At 41.1% G+C, this 18278-nt stretch overlaps 2 protein-coding genes across 3 annotated transcripts in view; both read left to right on the forward strand.

The window, feature by feature from the left end:
• Positions 1-2369, forward strand: part of LOC143481739 (NACHT, LRR and PYD domains-containing protein 12-like) — a 92006-nt gene extending 89637 nt beyond the window's left edge. The window contains exons 14-15 of the mRNA XM_076979858.1: positions 748-924; positions 1675-2369. Of these exons, the coding sequence (XP_076835973.1) occupies positions 748-924; positions 1675-1855 (358 nt within the window). The 3' untranslated portion in view covers positions 1856-2369. The remainder of the gene's footprint in view (positions 1-747; positions 925-1674) is intronic.
• An 8979-nt stretch (positions 2370-11348) lies between these two features.
• LOC143481741 (NACHT, LRR and PYD domains-containing protein 3-like) overlaps positions 11349-18278 on the forward strand; it is a 60323-nt gene continuing 53393 nt past the window's right edge. The window contains exon 1 of one of the 2 annotated variants that reach the window (XM_076979864.1): positions 11349-11552. The gene's annotated coding sequence lies outside the window, so the exon portion shown is untranslated. The remainder of the gene's footprint in view (positions 11553-18278) is intronic. The other variant, XM_076979863.1, reaches the window with a different exon arrangement.

Consider the following 18278-nt stretch of genomic DNA (forward strand, 5'->3'; position numbering starts at 1 on the left):
GCCCATCTCTGGTGTGTGTGTGTGTGTGTGTGTGTGTGTGTGTGTGTGTGTGTGTGTGTGTGTGTGTGTGTGTGTGTGTGTGTGCTGAACTGTAAGGTTGACGGGTTTTTATCTTTCCCTCTACAGTCTGTTTAACTGCATCATTACAGAGGAAGGCTGTGCTGCTCTGTGTTCAGCTCTGAGGTCAAACCCCTCATCACACCTAAGAGAGCTGAATCTGGACTCCAATAATCCAGGAGACTCAGGAGTGAAGCAGCTCTATGCTCTACTGGAGGATCCACAATGTACACTGTAGAAGCTACAGTGAGTTACTTAGTTCTTCACACACACACACACACACACACACACACACACACACACACACACACACACACACACACACACACACACACACACACACACACACAGTGCTATTTGTCTGCTTCTCTATTTCACAACCACATACACTCATTACTTTAATGTGGTCCTTCCAGTGTGTTTAATTTGTTTCCCCCATTCTTTACATGTTGCATCCTTTGGTTATGTCCAAGGATTTAAATCTCCCTATAACAAATGTATGGTACTCCAGCCAAAGCCATGCCACCCTTATTATTGATGCTTCTCTCCGATTCCTGCTGATTTCCTAGCTTCATTCCTGAATGTGTGCGCAACTGTGTGTGTGTGTGTGTGTATGTGTGTGTGTGTGTGTACACGTGTATGTAAGTTGAGCTATATATGTGAGGATTTTTTTTATCCTTCTCTCTACAGTCTGTCTGACTGCAGTATTACAGAGGAAGGCTGTGCTGCTCTGTGTTCAGCTCTGAGGTCAAACCCCTCATCACACCTGAGAGAGCTGAATCTGAACTGCAATAAACCAGGAGACTCAGGAGTGAAGCAGCTCTCTGCTCTACTGGAGGATCCACACTGTACACTGGAGAAGCTACAGTGAGTTACTGACTGGCTCTTTATATATGTTGCATGCACACACAGTCAGTGAACACAGTCACATGTTTACGTTTCTTTTCCATCTCATTCACTACCTTAGTAGGAGATGAAGGGGAAGGAAGCAGGAGACCGAGTCAGAAGCGTTGAGTAACTTTAGCTTTATTGGGACAGATAACAACAAGAACACACGGCAGGACCTTGACTTACACAAAGACGAACAATGAACACAACATCAACACACACTAGATAGTCTCACATTAACAAGACACAAGTATAACACAACAATGAGACAAGAGATAAGTGAGACGAATGACAAAGATGAACACAGACAAGCAACACCCACAAATGCATAAGTACAGAGACACAGACAAACCCGAGGGAGCAGACAGGGACGAAACGTGATACTCATCCTCTTCGTCTTACCGTCCACTGGACACTCTCACCCCCACACACACATTGTGATGGCTGTGCACTTCCAAACATGCACATACACCTTTTCTCTATATAAACTTTTCTTCACTAACACAGACAGCCAAACTGTGTGTATGTGAGAGATGTGTGTGTACAGATGTACTCTGTGTGTGTGTGTGTGTGTGTGTGTGTGTGTGTGTGTGTGTGTGTGTGTGTGTGTGTGTGATGAGGAGAGAGGTTGGGGGAAACATCTGTGCGTGTACATGTGTTTTAGAGACATTTTGGGTGCTGTGTGTTGATTTGTAAGTGTAAAAATGTTTTTCATGCTTCTCTTTGCAGTTTGTTTGACTGCGGTATTTCAGAGGAAGGCTGTGCTGCTCTGGCTTCAGCATTGAGGTCAAACCCCTCATCACACCTGAGAGATCTGAATCTGGAATATAATAAACCAGGAGACTCAGGAGTGAAGCAGCTCTCTGCTCTATTGAAGCATCCACACTGTAAACTGGAGAAACTGGAGTGAGTTACTGACTTATCTTTATACACACAGTCACGCTCACAGTCACAGTCATAACTTAACAATCACAATTGCTGAGATTAATTTGAGCACCAACCATTAGCTCAGGTTACCAGAGATCCCAGTCATCCGAATATTAGAGACCACTGTGGTAATCACATCAGTCCTCAGCTTGTCTATTTAAGGCCTTGTGTTCCATCATTCATTGGGCAGTATTGCCGACGTATGGAGCCATTTGCATCTTCCTGTGTTTTGTTTCCTGTGTATTTTTCTGCTGGTTTCCTGTTTCTTACAGCACATCAGCCTGTTCTGGTTTGTTTACCTGGTGTTAGATGGCTGTTTCTGTGTTGCCTTTTGCTCTTTCTGTTACTAAACTCTCTTATATCTGCACATGGATTTTCACCTTCATTCTGAGTCAAGATCATTACAATCATTAAATATTGTGTTAATTCCTTCCCAACTCATGAAAGTTGCCAGTTTGACAACACAATAATTTTTTCCTCTACCTGAGATTAGAATACCACTCTTGAATCACAAGCATTGCAGCTAAGGATTGTGAAGGAAATATTGATTATATTCATGTGTGATTCATGTTAATCATGTCCATGCAGACATTATAGCACGGTCTGTGTTGAAAGTACTGCTTAGTAGTTAACTGTAACCATATTGAAGATGTTTTTCTGTAAGACTGAAGTTTTCTGTGCAGCAGCAGAGTTAGTGATAATATTGCTTATCCGTTTCTAAGCACCCAAGGTTGAATCCCAGGGAAACTGATAACTGCTCCTGGGAAGCAGGCATCCTTAGTTTTTTCTACACACACACTTTGACTATAAGAATCTGGACTGAGAGAGACAGTTCAGAGTTACTGCATGAAGCGTACGCTTCACATCATACTTTTATACTTTTATATTTTGTAACTCTCTTGCTATCAAATAAATACTGCTTAATATATTATAAGACCTTGAATTCTGTGCCATCAATTCCACCACAGGATACACTCGATTAATCAGAAATAAAGGATGAATGCATAGTAAGTAATATTAGGAATACTTGATCAGGACGTCCTGATCCACTGGACTTGATTCCTGAAGCTGCTCAGTCTGTATATCTTAGTGTATTGTTCCCTTTAGCCCCTCCTCTGTCTCTCTTTCGCGGCCTTGTTTTGGTTTCCCATGTGCTTGTTTATAGTTCAGCCTGTCACCCCCTTTCCCCCTCCGCCTCATTGTCTTCATAACACACAGACATCACTGCTAGTTCTCTCATTCTTCCTCAATCGCACCATATGTGTGTGTGTGTGTGTGTGGGTGTGTAAATTAAACTGTGTAAAGTGAGTTCCTTCTTTCTACAGTCTGTCTAACTGCAGTATTTCAGAGGAAGGCTGTGCTGCTCTGTGTTCAGCTCTGAGGTCAAACCCCTCATCATCACCTGTATCTGAACCACAATAAACCAGGAGACTCCATAGTGAAGCAGCTCTCTGCTCTACTGGAGGATCCACACTGTACACTGGAGAACCTAGAGTGAGTTACTGACTTACTTTGAGTGACTTTACACACACACACACACACACACACACACACACAACAATATGAACATCTTAAACACTTGGCAATCAAGATAAATTAAAATATTCTACCACACACTACCACAATCTCTGTCACATGCTCTCTCTCACCCTTTCACCCACACACCACCATATTTGTCTCTTTCCTTCACACAGATATTTCTGAGTTACTCATATGTACACACTGTCTCTCACATGCAGACAACATATTTAATTAAATTTGTTTGGAATGTATGCTATTAGTTCAGGTAGTGTATGGTCATCTGTGTGTGTTTTATTTGTGAATACCTGAGGTTTGTAGTTTTAATCTGTAGTGTGTGTGTGTGTGTGTGTATACACTCCATTAACTTGTGTGTGTACAGTCTGATGACCGACAGTGTGTTCATGTCTGATCACTTTGTCGTATTCCTACAGTATCTGACCTGACACCACACTGCTGAGCCTCACACAGAAGAGGACAACCAAAGGCACACACACACACACACACACACACACACGATTCTACATGGTAATGTGTGCTGGTGTAAATATTTACATTTACGGAATTTTGGCAGACGCCTCTCAGTCATGGCCTCAGGTCTGGGGATCAAACCCGGGACCCTCCGGTCACAAGACCAGTTCCCTAATCACCAGGCTATGACTGCCCTATGTGTGAACATATGCTGTAGCAGAGGGGTGTGTGTCCTTTTCATGTCTTCCAGCAAGTGGAGACACACACACACACACACCTGACATGGAGGTCACACACCTGACCTGAAACTCTACTGTCTAGGGATCATTACTATGAAGTTTTCTGAAATCATTAAATCTATACCTACATATATATAACTAATTTATTAAAAAAATATATAGTTTCATAGATCTTTGATAAGTTGAATTGCTGTCCTCCTTATAGGTTTATTATTGACTTCACTTTGATTAACGCACAATGACCTTTGACCCTGCCTTTTGTTTACTTTTGGTGTTTGTAATGGCAAATTATTGGTTTGACAGGTTAACACAGGTGTTACATTTTCTTAGATTGTAACACTACAACAGGTAAATAGCTGGAAGTTTTTCATAGTATACAGGATCAAGACACAAGCTCATTGCGTCATTTGCATTTTATAGCACTGAACACAATACTATGAGCCACAATACTATGAACCTATTATTCAGGAAACAACTGGGAATATTTATTTTCATACTAATGGATTTCTTATTTCACTTTAAACTGTGTAAATTGTGTGCATGTTGTACACTAATTGAGTTTTCTTTAAATAATGTATTCTTTTTTAATGTTACTTAAAGGCTTTGAACTTCCAGTAGCCTATGTTAAGAAGGTCTGTGATGTGGGGCCATTTGATCCCATAGATACACTTAGCACAACTCTGCAGCTTTGAACAGGATTCACTCAGTGGATCTAATACTTCAAATTACTTTTGGTAAATCTCACATATGGGGTGTGGTGCTAGGAGGTGGACACACGCACAATAGAGAGCAATATCTACCAAGAACTGGGCTGATTTACCCAATTTAAAGTTACCTTGCCCACACGAAGGTACTTGACCGACACGGCATCTTAACTAACCATAAATTAGATCACAGAACACTAGAGAGAGATCAAGATAATCAAACAAGACACAGCCACAAAGGAAAATACCAATAAATCATAACGTATACTTACACAAAACAGAATACATAGTACACGAGCTTAGTACAGAAGTAGTACTTAGTACAAAAACCAACCAAAAAGTACCCAGGCAACCCAGAATGACTTTAAACATTGACCCTCACCCTACACACAATGCAAGAGCAATATATACTACTATCAATGACCAGACAAACTAGAGACAGGTGTTTACAATAATAAAGGGGGAGGAGTAACTAATGACAGGAGCGTAGCAGGATGTGACGTTCAGTGCGGCGGCAAGGACGAGACAGGAATCCTGCTTGCGGCATACGTCACTGACAGTTTATTTAATACAAATATCGCTTTCTAGCGCACGGGCAACACTGACTGAAGCACACACAACGTGTAGACTTAGACAACGACGAGCACAGGACACTGCGCGAACGCACATTAAATAGACAAACCACATTAGCCCCACGTGATTACGGGACGAGTCACAGGTGAGACGAGTTATCACTAGACATAACCATCACCACGTAGTTCCACAGACGCAGATGATTAACGTGGACAATATAAACACACGCCCAAAAGGGAGGGGCCGGAGTCCTCAACGTGACACAGGAGAACACATGGGAAGACACAATTAAGACAATTGACAGGATGGGGCGGAGCTAGATGTGACACTTTATCATATTTTCATTGAATCTTTTCTGAATATTTACCATTTTATTATTATAACTTTTATGTAATGAAATGAGTTTTAATGTATTTATATTTATTTATTATTAGTTAAATATTATATATATATATATTAGTGCAGGTATATTAATAAATTGCTATATGTATTTTTCCTCTACTTTGCTGAGGTGACAGATTTGTTTTATTTTTGTATTAATCGCTTTGAATTTCCACAGTGTATGAAATGTGTTGAACAAATAAAGATGAATATGTGTCATATTTGTCAATTGTGATTTTTCACCGCAATCAAAATTTGTCCTCCACATTTACCCATCTGTGCAATTAGAACAAACACACACTAGTTGATTACTAGGCCCCAGTACACACATGCCCAGAGCGGTGGGCAGCCCTAGCCCGGCGCCTGGGGAGCAGTTGGGGTTAGGTGCCTTGCTCAAGGCCTGGGAATTGAACCCAAGACCAGTTCTCTACCACATGACCGCCCCTTGCATGCTGTTACCTTGCCTGACTGATCAGATCTGACTGTTGTTTGATGTGAATTATCAAAGTAAAAATCAGTCTTGTCTTGACTGACAGAAATATATATATTTTATTTGATTTTATTTGAATAGCAAAGAATGCAGTCTTACATGCCTCCCAGAGTTCATCAAAATTCTTTGGTTTTGTCTTCCAAGCTTCCTCTTTCATCCTACCCCAAACATGCTCAATGATGTTCATGTCTGGTGACTGGGCTGGCCAGTCCTGGAGCACCTTGATCTTCTTCACCTTGAGGAACTTTGATGTAGAGATGGATGTATGAGATAGAGCACCATCCTGCTGCAAAATTTGACCCCTTTTATGATTGGGAATGTAAGATGTAGCTAATACTTCTTGATATTTTAGGCTATTGATATTGCTTTCCACCTTGCAAATATTTCGCACACCCCCATACTGAATGTAACCCCAGACCATGATCTTTCCACCACCAAGCTTGACTGTTTTCTGGGTCAAGTTTAGCAGGCTGTGGGCCTTGGCAAATGCCACACGGTTTTTTACCTGCCTTCTGGGCACTGATTTGACCATGAAGGCCATTTCGAGACAGAATCCTACAAACTGTTGTAGTTGTCACAGGGACTTGAGGTGACCAGGCCTGGTGGAGCTCTGCTGCAGTGGAAGAGGCACTGGCTTTGGATTTTCTAACCAGCAAACATTCCTTCCGAGCAGTTGTCTTGTGGGGTCTGCCCGACCTGGGCTTGTCAAAAACATCTCCAGTCTCTTCAAATCTTTTTTTAATTCTTTGTACTTGACGCTGAGACACATTAAAGGTGCCAGCCACCTCTGCAGTGGACTTGGTCTTCATCGTCTTGATAATCAAGGCTTTCATCGCAGGATGGATATTTGGTATGTTGTCAGAGGTCAAGTTGCAGTGAGAGTGAAGGTCTGGGGTGCTGGAGTTCTTTTTTTACACACCCACTAATTAACCAATCAATTAGTGAGCCCAGGTGAGGCTGTAAACTAGGATTGGGTGCATTATATGACAAGGCGACAAAACTTTTGTCTTGCCAAAATCTGACCTTTCTGTGTTCATTAAATGATCAATATTTCTGCAGTGAAGCAAATTTATTTTCGTAAATTAAATCTAATTTGGGAGGGTTTCAGCTTTCATAGGACTCATTTCTAAAACCAATTGATGAATTTAAAGTCAAGTTATAAGCTTTTGTTTCCACAACATGGATAAGCGACAGAATTTGTCAGGGACTGTAGTATTTAATGATTGTTGATATATGATTTAAGATCTTATGTTAATGTGATACACTTGATTTTGCTTGTGGTTGTAGTTTTACACCTTTCCTTCAATAAAGGATTTTGAACACCACATCATGGTTTGTAGAATCTTTGAGTGAGGGTGTTTAGCTAGCTGGATAGCTGGATGTGACATTCAACAAGACCAACATATCCATAATCCTGGAGCATTACAGAATTGCAGAAATCTGGCTGTAGCTGTTGTATGAGTAGATAATTGTCCCTAGTTAGCTACCATACAAATTATGTGATGACGCCTTGACCGTATGTACGGACGTGGGTGAATGTAATGTTTGTTCGTGGTTGGCTCGAGGTTAAGAGGAATAAAAACGGACCGCGTTATGGTGGTTCCAACCTGTCTGTGATTCTTTTCCCCATCACGTAACACTACATGGTGACAGAAGTGGACATCTCCTTACAATTACGGAGGAAAACTGTGAGAGAGACATTTAATCTGTGCAGACATGCAGCAAGCATTTACTCAGCTGTTGCCCCTGTCCTTTACTGAAAATTTGGCGGAAAACTGGAGGAAGTGGGAACAAAGATTCCAAGTTTACATCGAAGCATCAAAGCTCACAAACAAATCTGAGGCAAGACATATTGCTGTATTTTTGCACTTTGTTGGAGAGGATGGATTAGAGCTCTATAACATGCTCAAAATCACCTATGCTGACCCCGAAAATAAAGAACTATCAGACGTACTCGCTGCATTTAAAAAGTACTGCGAGCCGAGGAAAAACACTGTTTATGAGCAGCATCAGTTTTGGAAGCATAAGTACAATGACGACGTGGGAATTGATAAGTTTGTGACTGAACTTAAATCCAGAGCCCGCAAGTGCGAATTTGGGGATTCTGATGATCTCATGATAAGGGAAAAAATAGCGTGACTGACACTTCCCTTTGGGAGAAACTGCTAGCAATCCCAGACTTGGCTCTGACCAAAGCCATAGACATATGTCGTGCAAAGGAAGTGGTTTGTGCACAGGCCAAAGCCATGTCCCCTGTTAGTGTCACTAATGCATGTGGAAAGAAAAATCATTTCTCTGCAGTGTGCAAATCAAGTAAAGTAGTTGCACCACTTAAGGTAAGTGTATAAGGCTATAACTAAGCTATGCTAATACGATACGTGAATCCGCGTTTGCGTGCGAGCGTGCTGTCGTGCGCCGGTGAAACAGGAAACAGGTTAAACAAAGGTGGTAAATGGGGTAAGGAATCTGGGAGGGACCAAATGGGAGACCGATTTTACCAAGTCATTTGATTAAATCAGTGTTAACTGAGGCACACGGGGTAGCAAAAATGAAGGAAAATGTGTTACTGGTAGCACCTACTTAACTGACTTAATAGCAGACTGGACTGAAACATGTGACATCTGTAATGCACATAACAGATCTCGTGTTTTAAAACCAGGTCCAGGCAAGTTTCCTGGGCCACAGGAGCCAGGAGAGGAGATCCAGATTGACTACACTGACATGTTGATACCAGTACGGGCCGAAGGTATTTGTTAGTGGTCATCGACAAATTCTCAGGTTGGGCAGAAGCATTTCCCACCAGGGCAGAGGACTAAGTCTGTCTGCAAAATGTTGATAAAGCACTGGATACCGCACCATGGGGCACAAGGGGCACTTCAAGGGCAGTCTACCCCACCTCCAACGAGGGCAGAAGAATAGATGACACTGACAGCTGATGAAGTAAAAGTTCTGTGATGTATTTGGATTTTTACTTTCTAATTTTGTTTTATAGGCCTGGTTTAACATTTGTTTATTTGACTTTATTTCTGCATTATTATTAAAACTAGCAGCAGTGTGATTATTATTATTTAACAGCATGTGGGGCCATACATTTTTGGTCATCAGGACCTTCCATGGGACCACCCCCTGTGTATGTGTGTGTTACGACCCTAAGGTCGTCAGGATAATTTATATATAGTTCACTAGAGTTGTCTTAAGGTGCGCTATGTGTGAGCACCGGACGTTGTGTGTGTGAGTTGTGTTTCCCCAGGCAACGCGTCCAATCGTGCTCCGCAACGACGATGTCGGCGTCCGTTGGCTGTCTGTCGTCACATCACTTCCTTCTGACGATCCTGTTGGCTGTCCCTGCTGTCATGTCCCCCATTTAAACCGGCCCAGGAATGAAGACATGAGGGCAGGCAGGAAGGAATTGAGGGTTGTTCGTTGAGATTTTGATCAAGTAGTTACTGCATAGTTTGTTCGTGATGTTTCTGAGTGTTTGAAGTGTTTTTTGTATGTATTTTGGATTTTGTGCCGGTTATGACCTTATGCTTCTCCTTTGACTATGATTACGGTTTTCCCCTTTACATCAGTCTGGTCGCCTATTGTATATAGCAGGCGTACTCAACTAAATTTGTCCGCGGTCCAATTTTGGCAGATGCCTGTGACCGGTGTGGCGAACGTAAGTTGTTGAGCGGGGGCGGTGAACATAACACTTGTGACGGAGTGTTTATTCAATAGCCCTGAAATAAATGCTACGGTTTTGTTTTGGTCCGTATCCAGTTAATCATGAATGAAAGAGGGTCCGGACAGGACTGTGTTCGGGGCCGGATCCGGACCGCCAGTTTAGTACCCCTGGTATATAGCCTTTTGTATATAGCACACTTTGTACATAACCTGTATATTCACCTCATTGGTTTTGCAGACCAGTGGTTGGGACGTAGGGAGTTGAGGCTATTTCTGTTCCATTTTTGTCCTCTGTTTACGGCTAGGAAGTTAGGGTAGGTTTTTGTATATTTTCTTTCTGATAAATAGGAAGTTAGCCATTCTGTTTGTGTTTCGAAGCTGTTATTTTTCTTTGGCCATATCAACTCCTGAAGCCTGTATTGTCCCGCCACAAATAAACATTTTCCTTATTAATATTATTTCTCCGTCCTTTCCTGTTTCGATCTGGTAGCCTAGGCCGGGTCGTAACAGTGTCCATGGAGGGTCAAGGCCATTACTTGTTTTAATACTAACTGTAATATTGAGTATGCTTTGCGAGTTTTGCATAAAGCTTCAGGGGTTGATAATCTTATTAATGGCCAGCTGTAGTGGCCATTTGGGAAGTATAAGGTTCTTATGTCAGCATTAATACCTATTGCTGTATTTTTTGAGTATTGTGATTGCACGTGGATGTTGTATTCCATGTGTAAGGAGCTTAGTGGAACACTTTATCAGCACTGTGAAAAAAAAAAGGAACCACAAGGGCGATCTGGTATGATGTCACTGTTGTATCACGGGGAGTCAGAAGACGAGAGGGTAACATTGGAAGCTATGTGGTGATCTCTTAGCAGAGATTAAAAGGGGGTTTGTTGAAAAAATGAATTTTTTGCTTAGCAATAACATTAGCAACAGTATATTTTGCTCATCAGTAAAATTGATATTAAAAATAGATATAATTGCTGCCTTAAATGCTTTAAGCTATAAAACTTTATTTATAATCTTAGAAGGGCCTTACAAGGGCCAAACAGCATATTGTTGCAACAGAAAACAGTTTGGTCTACAGGAAGTGTCAGACTATTGTGAAGTATGTTCTATACTGATAAGCTCCACAGAAGGTCACTTGCAACAACTGCCTGTAAGGACACCCTATCAGGTTGAGACACCGTGAACATGAAATAACAAAGTCATGCATGTATGTACGAGAACTCCATATATGCGATGGAAGATGACTGTAGGGGTGGAGCAGTAGCATATAAAACCTGCATGTTACCAGTAACTTGCAGATCTCTCTGATGTACATGTTTTGTATGTATGAGATCCGCGGAGATATCTCTGTTCAAATAAAGGCTTTTTTGGTATTGCATTAATTTCGGTCTGTTGTTCCTGCTATCTCCTTTTGCATCGAGTCTGTCTGCATTTACATAACAGTCATACCTGTCACCCACTCTGTTCCTGTTATCCTGTTAATATCTGTAAAAATATGAAGATAAACTTGAATCTGGAGTCTTCAACAGTCATATGACAAACTGAACTGGACAAACAGATTCAGATCAGAGTGAGAGAGACTGAGCAGGATCATCATTTTATGAGAGACACACAAATCTATTTCAGAGGAAAACAGTGAGTATGTGACTCTATACTGCAGATTCAGAATGATCAGAATTTAGACAAACCGAGTGTTAATGAAGTGTTAGATGGTGTTAATGAAAGACATCACAAATAGATCTCGTTACTATACTTTCACTTCTTGTCTTGTTAACCAGATCAGGTAACCTCAACTGTTGTTATAGTTCATTCATGTTGTGTTGTTTTTGTGGTTAGTGTTAAAGATCAACATGGACTGTAAGGTCATTATGGTTATCTGCTTATAACACTTATGTGAATGTTCATCACAAACTGTTATACAGCACAATAATTTCCTTTGTCTTTGGTTCAGGTTTATTTGTTCAAACACATCACATGTGGGTGTGGCAGCAGCTCATTTGTTTTACAAGGCAGGTTTTAATGGAAAAGGGCTGATTTCAGGGTCTGTGGTTTGATGTTCATGGCTGTGAATAAACTAGGGTTCTACTTATAACTGATCCACTATTCATTTCCAATCTGCAGATGAACGAGACAAATGTTACATTTCACAGCATATATGAAACACTTAACAAGTAAGGAGTAACTTAGTCTCATCAGGCTAGCCTACAATGCTAACACAATAGCTTACATTCATAGGCTGGTAAGCACTCAATATCAAGACATGGTTTTAGACTTCATTCTCTCACTGAAATGAAAATATCTGCTTGTGTTTTGAGACATGCAGCTCTCTCCATTTCATAGAATTAATTGGTAATGTATTTATTTAATTTAAATCCACAAGATGTCAAATGGTGAACTCATGTCACGTCTATCCATGCCACCCACCTGTCAATCATTGCATGTGCGTGTCTGTAACCACGCCCCTTATTATTGTTGTCACCTGTTTCTAGGTTAGTCCCCTTGTTATCGCTGCCGTTTAAGCCCGGTGTGTTTGATGTTTAGGTAATCATTGTGCATATTATCCTTAAACATTCTTTGATTATATGAACATAATTACTATGCAGCAAGGTTATAATAGATTTTTCATTATATTTTAGTTTTTATTTAATTGTGACTTTTTTTTCTAATTCTAATTTAGATTTCATTCGGTTTTAGAGGTAGTTTTTATTAGTTTTAGTTTTTTTTTTAAGTTTAGTTTTATTTTAGGTTTAATTTGTTCTAGCATTATGTAACGTTTAATGGGAGAGGTGTGACGCAAACGCAAGATGTTAAGCTTCTTATTAAAGGAAAGAAGACACGAACTAAACATACGATGCCAAAGCACACTAGAATACACGTAGCGGAAAACATACAAACGACCAGACGGCAAACAGAACTACTAAATAACAGAACTAAACATGAGCTAAGATGAAGACCACACAACACCAAACTGAAACAGAGAAAGCCTACACGAATAATAAGATACCAAAACAAAACTCTGAACCGGGAAGGCAAGACAACTAGAGAAAACGCATACACAATGCACTATGAAAATGGGAGTAATGGAGAGGGAAACAGCGACTAATGGCAGGAGAGGGAGATGAGTTACCGAGCACAGCTACAGACAGAGAAACCAGAACTAAACCAGACTACAGAAACATAACTACGGATATGCGTAGAGGAAGGGAAACCGACAAACAATACAACTTTAAACTGGGATAGATACGCGGAGCGGGGAGGCTGGGCAACGAGAAAACATATCTATATAAAAATCAGTGGAGACAAGAACATGAGCAGGAAACGAATAGCAGAGAAAAGGAGCGAGCAGGGAAACCACGGAGGGACTCACATACAAACAATGACCAACACAGGAGAGAAACACCACGGGGATTATATATACTGAAACAGGGGAGTGTAACGAGACTCAGGTGCGGGCACTAAAGACAGGGGCATGACAGACAGAGGGAGAAACCATGGCAACGAGGAAACTAGCCAGGACCAGGGAGGAGGGAGGGGCTGGACGTAGTTTTAGTTTTTTCATATATATGAAAAAGTCATATATTTTTCATACAAATACTTTGGGTTATTTGTCAGGTGCAGGATTCAAAAATAGTAAATAATGTGTAATAAAAACTCATCAAAAGATACCAATTATGCATTCAATTACTTTAAAACAACTACTGTCCACAACTACTGTAACAGTCCACAATATAGCAGCCTAAAGTGCAAAATGTGTAATACTGCTGCTGAAAATTTCAAGACTAAGGACAGACATGAACATAGGAACTTAACCCTATTTTGGTTCGAGTGAAAAGCTAAACTTATTTAACACTAGAAGCGCCGCGCCTCATTTACATACTTATACCTAGAAGCGCGGAGGGCCGGTCATCTGACCGATTTCACCACCTCCTACTAGCGCCGTGTTGTTTTCACCTACTTAAAGCGCGCCTCGGGCGGTCAAAAGACCGCTGAGTCTTTACACAGGGGAGCTGGTACTGACACATAATTAACGCTAGATGGCGTTTTGCACAAAAGGAAGAATGAGCCGCCCAAACAAAATATTCGTAATGGTGACATTTGCACGTAACGTCAATATGTTAACAAATTAATGTGACTAAACCTTTTAGAATCAGTGCCTTGTGACCTTGTTCTCAGTAGCTTTCCCATTGTCAGTTTTGTTTAGTTTCATATTGCATTTCCTGGTTTGTGCGAAAACGTAAATGCAAAATATAGTTTCAGTTTTGTTTCTTGGTTAGTGTAATAGTTTGCTTGGTTAGTGTAATAGTTTGCTTATTTGTCTGTGTGTTATTCTGTTGGCATATATGTCACTATATTATCATGTACGTTCGCCACACCACTAACCCACTGGCCCGCACCCCCACTGTGAAGCGTTCACGTCTTTTGTCTTGCTAATGCTACAGACTGCGCTGCAGCCTTCCACCCCCACATCCACAAAAAGCTTGTTCGATACTCAGAGTAGCAAAGTGAAGCCCGTAGACCGAGCTAAAGCAAGTTTGTTTGTATACTCAATGTTACGCCATTTCAAGTTTTAATGTCTAAAAGTTGTGTATGTTAGTGAATTGTAGGCTATGGTGAACATAACAAATCTACAAATAAATGTCTATAATGTTTTGTGTTAGACAAAGAACAAAAAGCATAAATAGGCAAAATAATTACAAAAATATCATTATAAAAGGTAGGCTATGTACCTTTGCGTAACAAAACGCAAAATTATTAAAATGATACGGATGGCTTCACGAATATAGTTGCCTCTGTCCTCTCTAATGTTCACTTTTTTATCTTGCCGTATTGTGTTGCCGTTTCAAATGAGGTGTTTGATCGGTGAATAGCCGATGTGTGATCCCACGTCCTAACGACCGTGTTATCACCGAGCGTTATCACCATTCGGTGATTTACATGTATCGTATATTGCATAAGTTTCGTTCCCCACCTCAAATTAAGTTCCATTTATGTAGTGAATTGTGAACTTGAGAATAAACCTCCGCCGCTGTGGTTAATGTTCATGCACTGTTTGAACAATATTTATTAATTACAGCCAGGTTTTGGAGGTTGTAGAACACAGCTACAGGCCAACAACGGGTGCATCCCGTCTCTCTTTAGCGTATATTGCATAAGTTTCGTTCACCACCTCAAATTAAGTTCCATTTATGTAGTGAATTGTGAACTTGAGAATAAACCTCCGCCGCTGTGGTTAATGTTCATGCACTGTTTGAACAATATTTATTAATTACAGCCAGGTTTTGGAGGTTGTAGAACACAGCTACAGGCCAACAACGGGTGCATCCCGTCTCTCTTTAGCGTATATTGCATAAGTTTCGTTCACCACCTCAAATTAAGTTCCATTTATGTAGTGAATTGTGAACTTGAGAATAAACCTCCACCGCTGTGGTTAATGTTCATGCACTGTTTGAACAATATTTATTAATTACAGCCAGGTTTTGGAGGTTGTAGAACACAGCTACAGGCCAACAACGGGTGCATCCCGTCTCTCTTTAGCGTATATTGCATAAGTTTCGTTCCCCACCTCAAATTAAGTTACATTTATGTAGTGAATTGTGAACTTGAGAATAAACCTCCACCGCTGTGGTTAATGTTCATGCACTGTTTGAACAATATTTATTAATTACAGCCAGGTTTTGGAGGTTGTAGAACACAGCTACAGGCCAACAACGGGTGCATCCCGTCTCTCTTTAGCGTATATTGCATAAGTTTCGTTCACCACCTCAAATTAAGTTCCCTTTGTTTTGATTTGTGTGTCAGCTTCACACAACTCAACATTCAAAACACAGCTTAGGTGCAGTCTTTGCACATTTGCCACAGACCAGTCGCTTACATGTCTGGCAGATGTCATACGTTTTGTTCCCTGAACATCTGCCGACTTGGCATTGTTTTCTTTTTGAGGGCGGGCAAGGAGCTTCAGGTAAAATTCGCTTTTGTGCCACTGCCCTAGCCGCTTTCGCCATTTTCTGCTGTGCACACAGCTCCTTTACCAACTCGAGAATAAACCTTCGTCTGCTCAGGTTAACGTTCATGCACTGTTTGAACAATATATGTGCATTTATTGCAGCCAGGTCTAGGAGGTTGTAGAAAACCGCGACAGGCCAACGACGGGTGCCTCCCTTCACCGAATACAGTCGTGCCATTTGATCCATAACATCAACGCCACATTTAGTCGTGTTGTAATATGAAACAGTTTCAGGCAGTTTCTTTGCGCCATTATCAATTGAAACTGTCTGATGCATTGAGCTCAGGATGCATACATTTTTTTTAGGTTTTGCCTGGTAAATCGTTAGAGTTATTTTTCCAGCCCGCAACACCTTGGTGGAAAATCTTTCAGACTGTGCCTGTGTACATGGGGGCATCTCACGTCTCATTTTATTCATCGTACCAACAATAGTGGTTTTGTTCGCCAAAAGGGTGTTTGCAAGTGCCAATGAAGTGAAGAAATTGTCAGTCGTTACATTTCTTCCTTTACCCATGAAAGGCTCCATCAAACGCAACACAATATTTTCAGACAACCGTTGACCAGCCGGCCTGCTTTCATCTTTCCCTAGATAGGGAATGGCGTTCAACATATATTTTGTTTCAACATCAGCGGCCACCCAGAACTTAATCCCAAATTTATCGGGTTTATTGGCCATGTACTGAGTGAAACGACAGCGAGCTTTAGTTGGGAACAGTTGCTCATCAACAGTTATGTTCTCACCGGGCGTGTAAGAAGCAATGCTGTTTTTCACAAATTTATCAAATATCTCCGAGATCATAGCAAATTTATCAGTCGCAAGGCGGGCAGCCCTTGTGCTCTTGTCATCAAAGCGCAGATAGCGCATGATATCTCTGAATGTCTGTCTAGACATTGTCTCTTTGAAAATGGGATTTCCTAAGTCAGCAGACCAGTATTCATCAAGTTTCATGCTTTTACCGGCTGTTATACCTCTCAAATAAACGAGACCCACAAATGCTTTCAGTTCGTCAGCTGTTAGTTTGAACTGAGCATTATTTCGTTCAGCCTCTGCCTCTGTGTATTTCAGAATTGCGCCCCACATTTCTGTGTCAATCAAACACAGTAAGCTGGTCAGTGGACTTTTAATTTTGTCCTTGGCATAACACGTAGGCCCTGGGGTTTCTCTCACAATATTGCACTCTTGTGCTCTACCCCGAGGTTTGCCAGCAGTTTCAAACCACACCGTACCGTCTTTGGCCTGAAATGAGTCACCACCACACTCAGTTTCAGAGTCCGATTCTGAATCAGATTCAAGATTCAGATCCATTTCACTTTCGCCCTCTCCATCCGACACCTCACATTGTTCGCCCTCCGATTCCATCTCATCAATATTGCACAGCATGTCCAGCACTTGCTTTGGGGTGTACATGATTCTCTGTGCCATTTTTATAATGCACTATGCAACCTTTCAAACGCCCAAACCGAGGAGTCACGCAAACTGTGTTGCTGTTCGATCACCCAAACCGAGCTTTCAAGCAAACTGTGTTGCTGTTCAATCACCCAAACCGAGCTTTCAAGCAAACTGTGTTGCTGTTCAAACGCCCAAACCGAGGAGTCACGCAAACTATGTTGCTGTTCAAACGCCAAAACCGAGCTTTCAAGCAAACTGTGTTGCTGTTCGATCGCCCAAACCGAGCTTTCAAGCAAACTGTGTTGCTGTTCAAACGCCCAAACCGAGGAGTCACGCAAACTATGTTGCTGTTCAAACGCCAAAACCGAGCTTTCAAGCAAACTGTGTTGCTGTTCGATCGCCCAAGCAGAGTTTTCACTCAAACTGTGTAGCCGCGTCCCGACGAATTTATAGCTCACGTTGCCTCATGAATGCTATTGTGAATAAAGTGTTCATAACAGCACCGCCCATGCCATCATCTCAGTTTCGCTCGCAAAGGTATGCATTTACATACGTAACTTGCATTCTGCTTAATTCTTTTGTAATGCCAGTGTGTCAAAAGCAGCCATACATAATGTATGTATCTAACAGCTAGCCCTGGCGAAGAGGGATTATACCCGAGAGATCATTTCTTTGAGATATTGACTTGATAAGTAGGCTAATTACCATTCGCAGAATTCCTGCAAACTACTAAAGCATTTATTAGGCAAAGCAAGACGCTCTCACGGTTTGAAAACCATTGATGTAAACTTATATATAGTATATATTAAATAATATTAATAAATAAAGTATATATTTTAAGACTTTGGAAAGTGAAACACTTTCACTTTCGTTCAACGGACGAATTCCGTTTTGTCTTTACACAATAATCAGTTTGAACTTTGAATAATTTAGTTTTGAAAACTATTGATCTTTATTTAGTTATACT

Source organism: Brachyhypopomus gauderio, chromosome 18 (genome assembly GCF_052324685.1).
Source record: "Brachyhypopomus gauderio isolate BG-103 chromosome 18, BGAUD_0.2, whole genome shotgun sequence".
Classification (NCBI taxonomy): domain Eukaryota; kingdom Metazoa; phylum Chordata; class Actinopteri; order Gymnotiformes; family Hypopomidae; genus Brachyhypopomus; species Brachyhypopomus gauderio.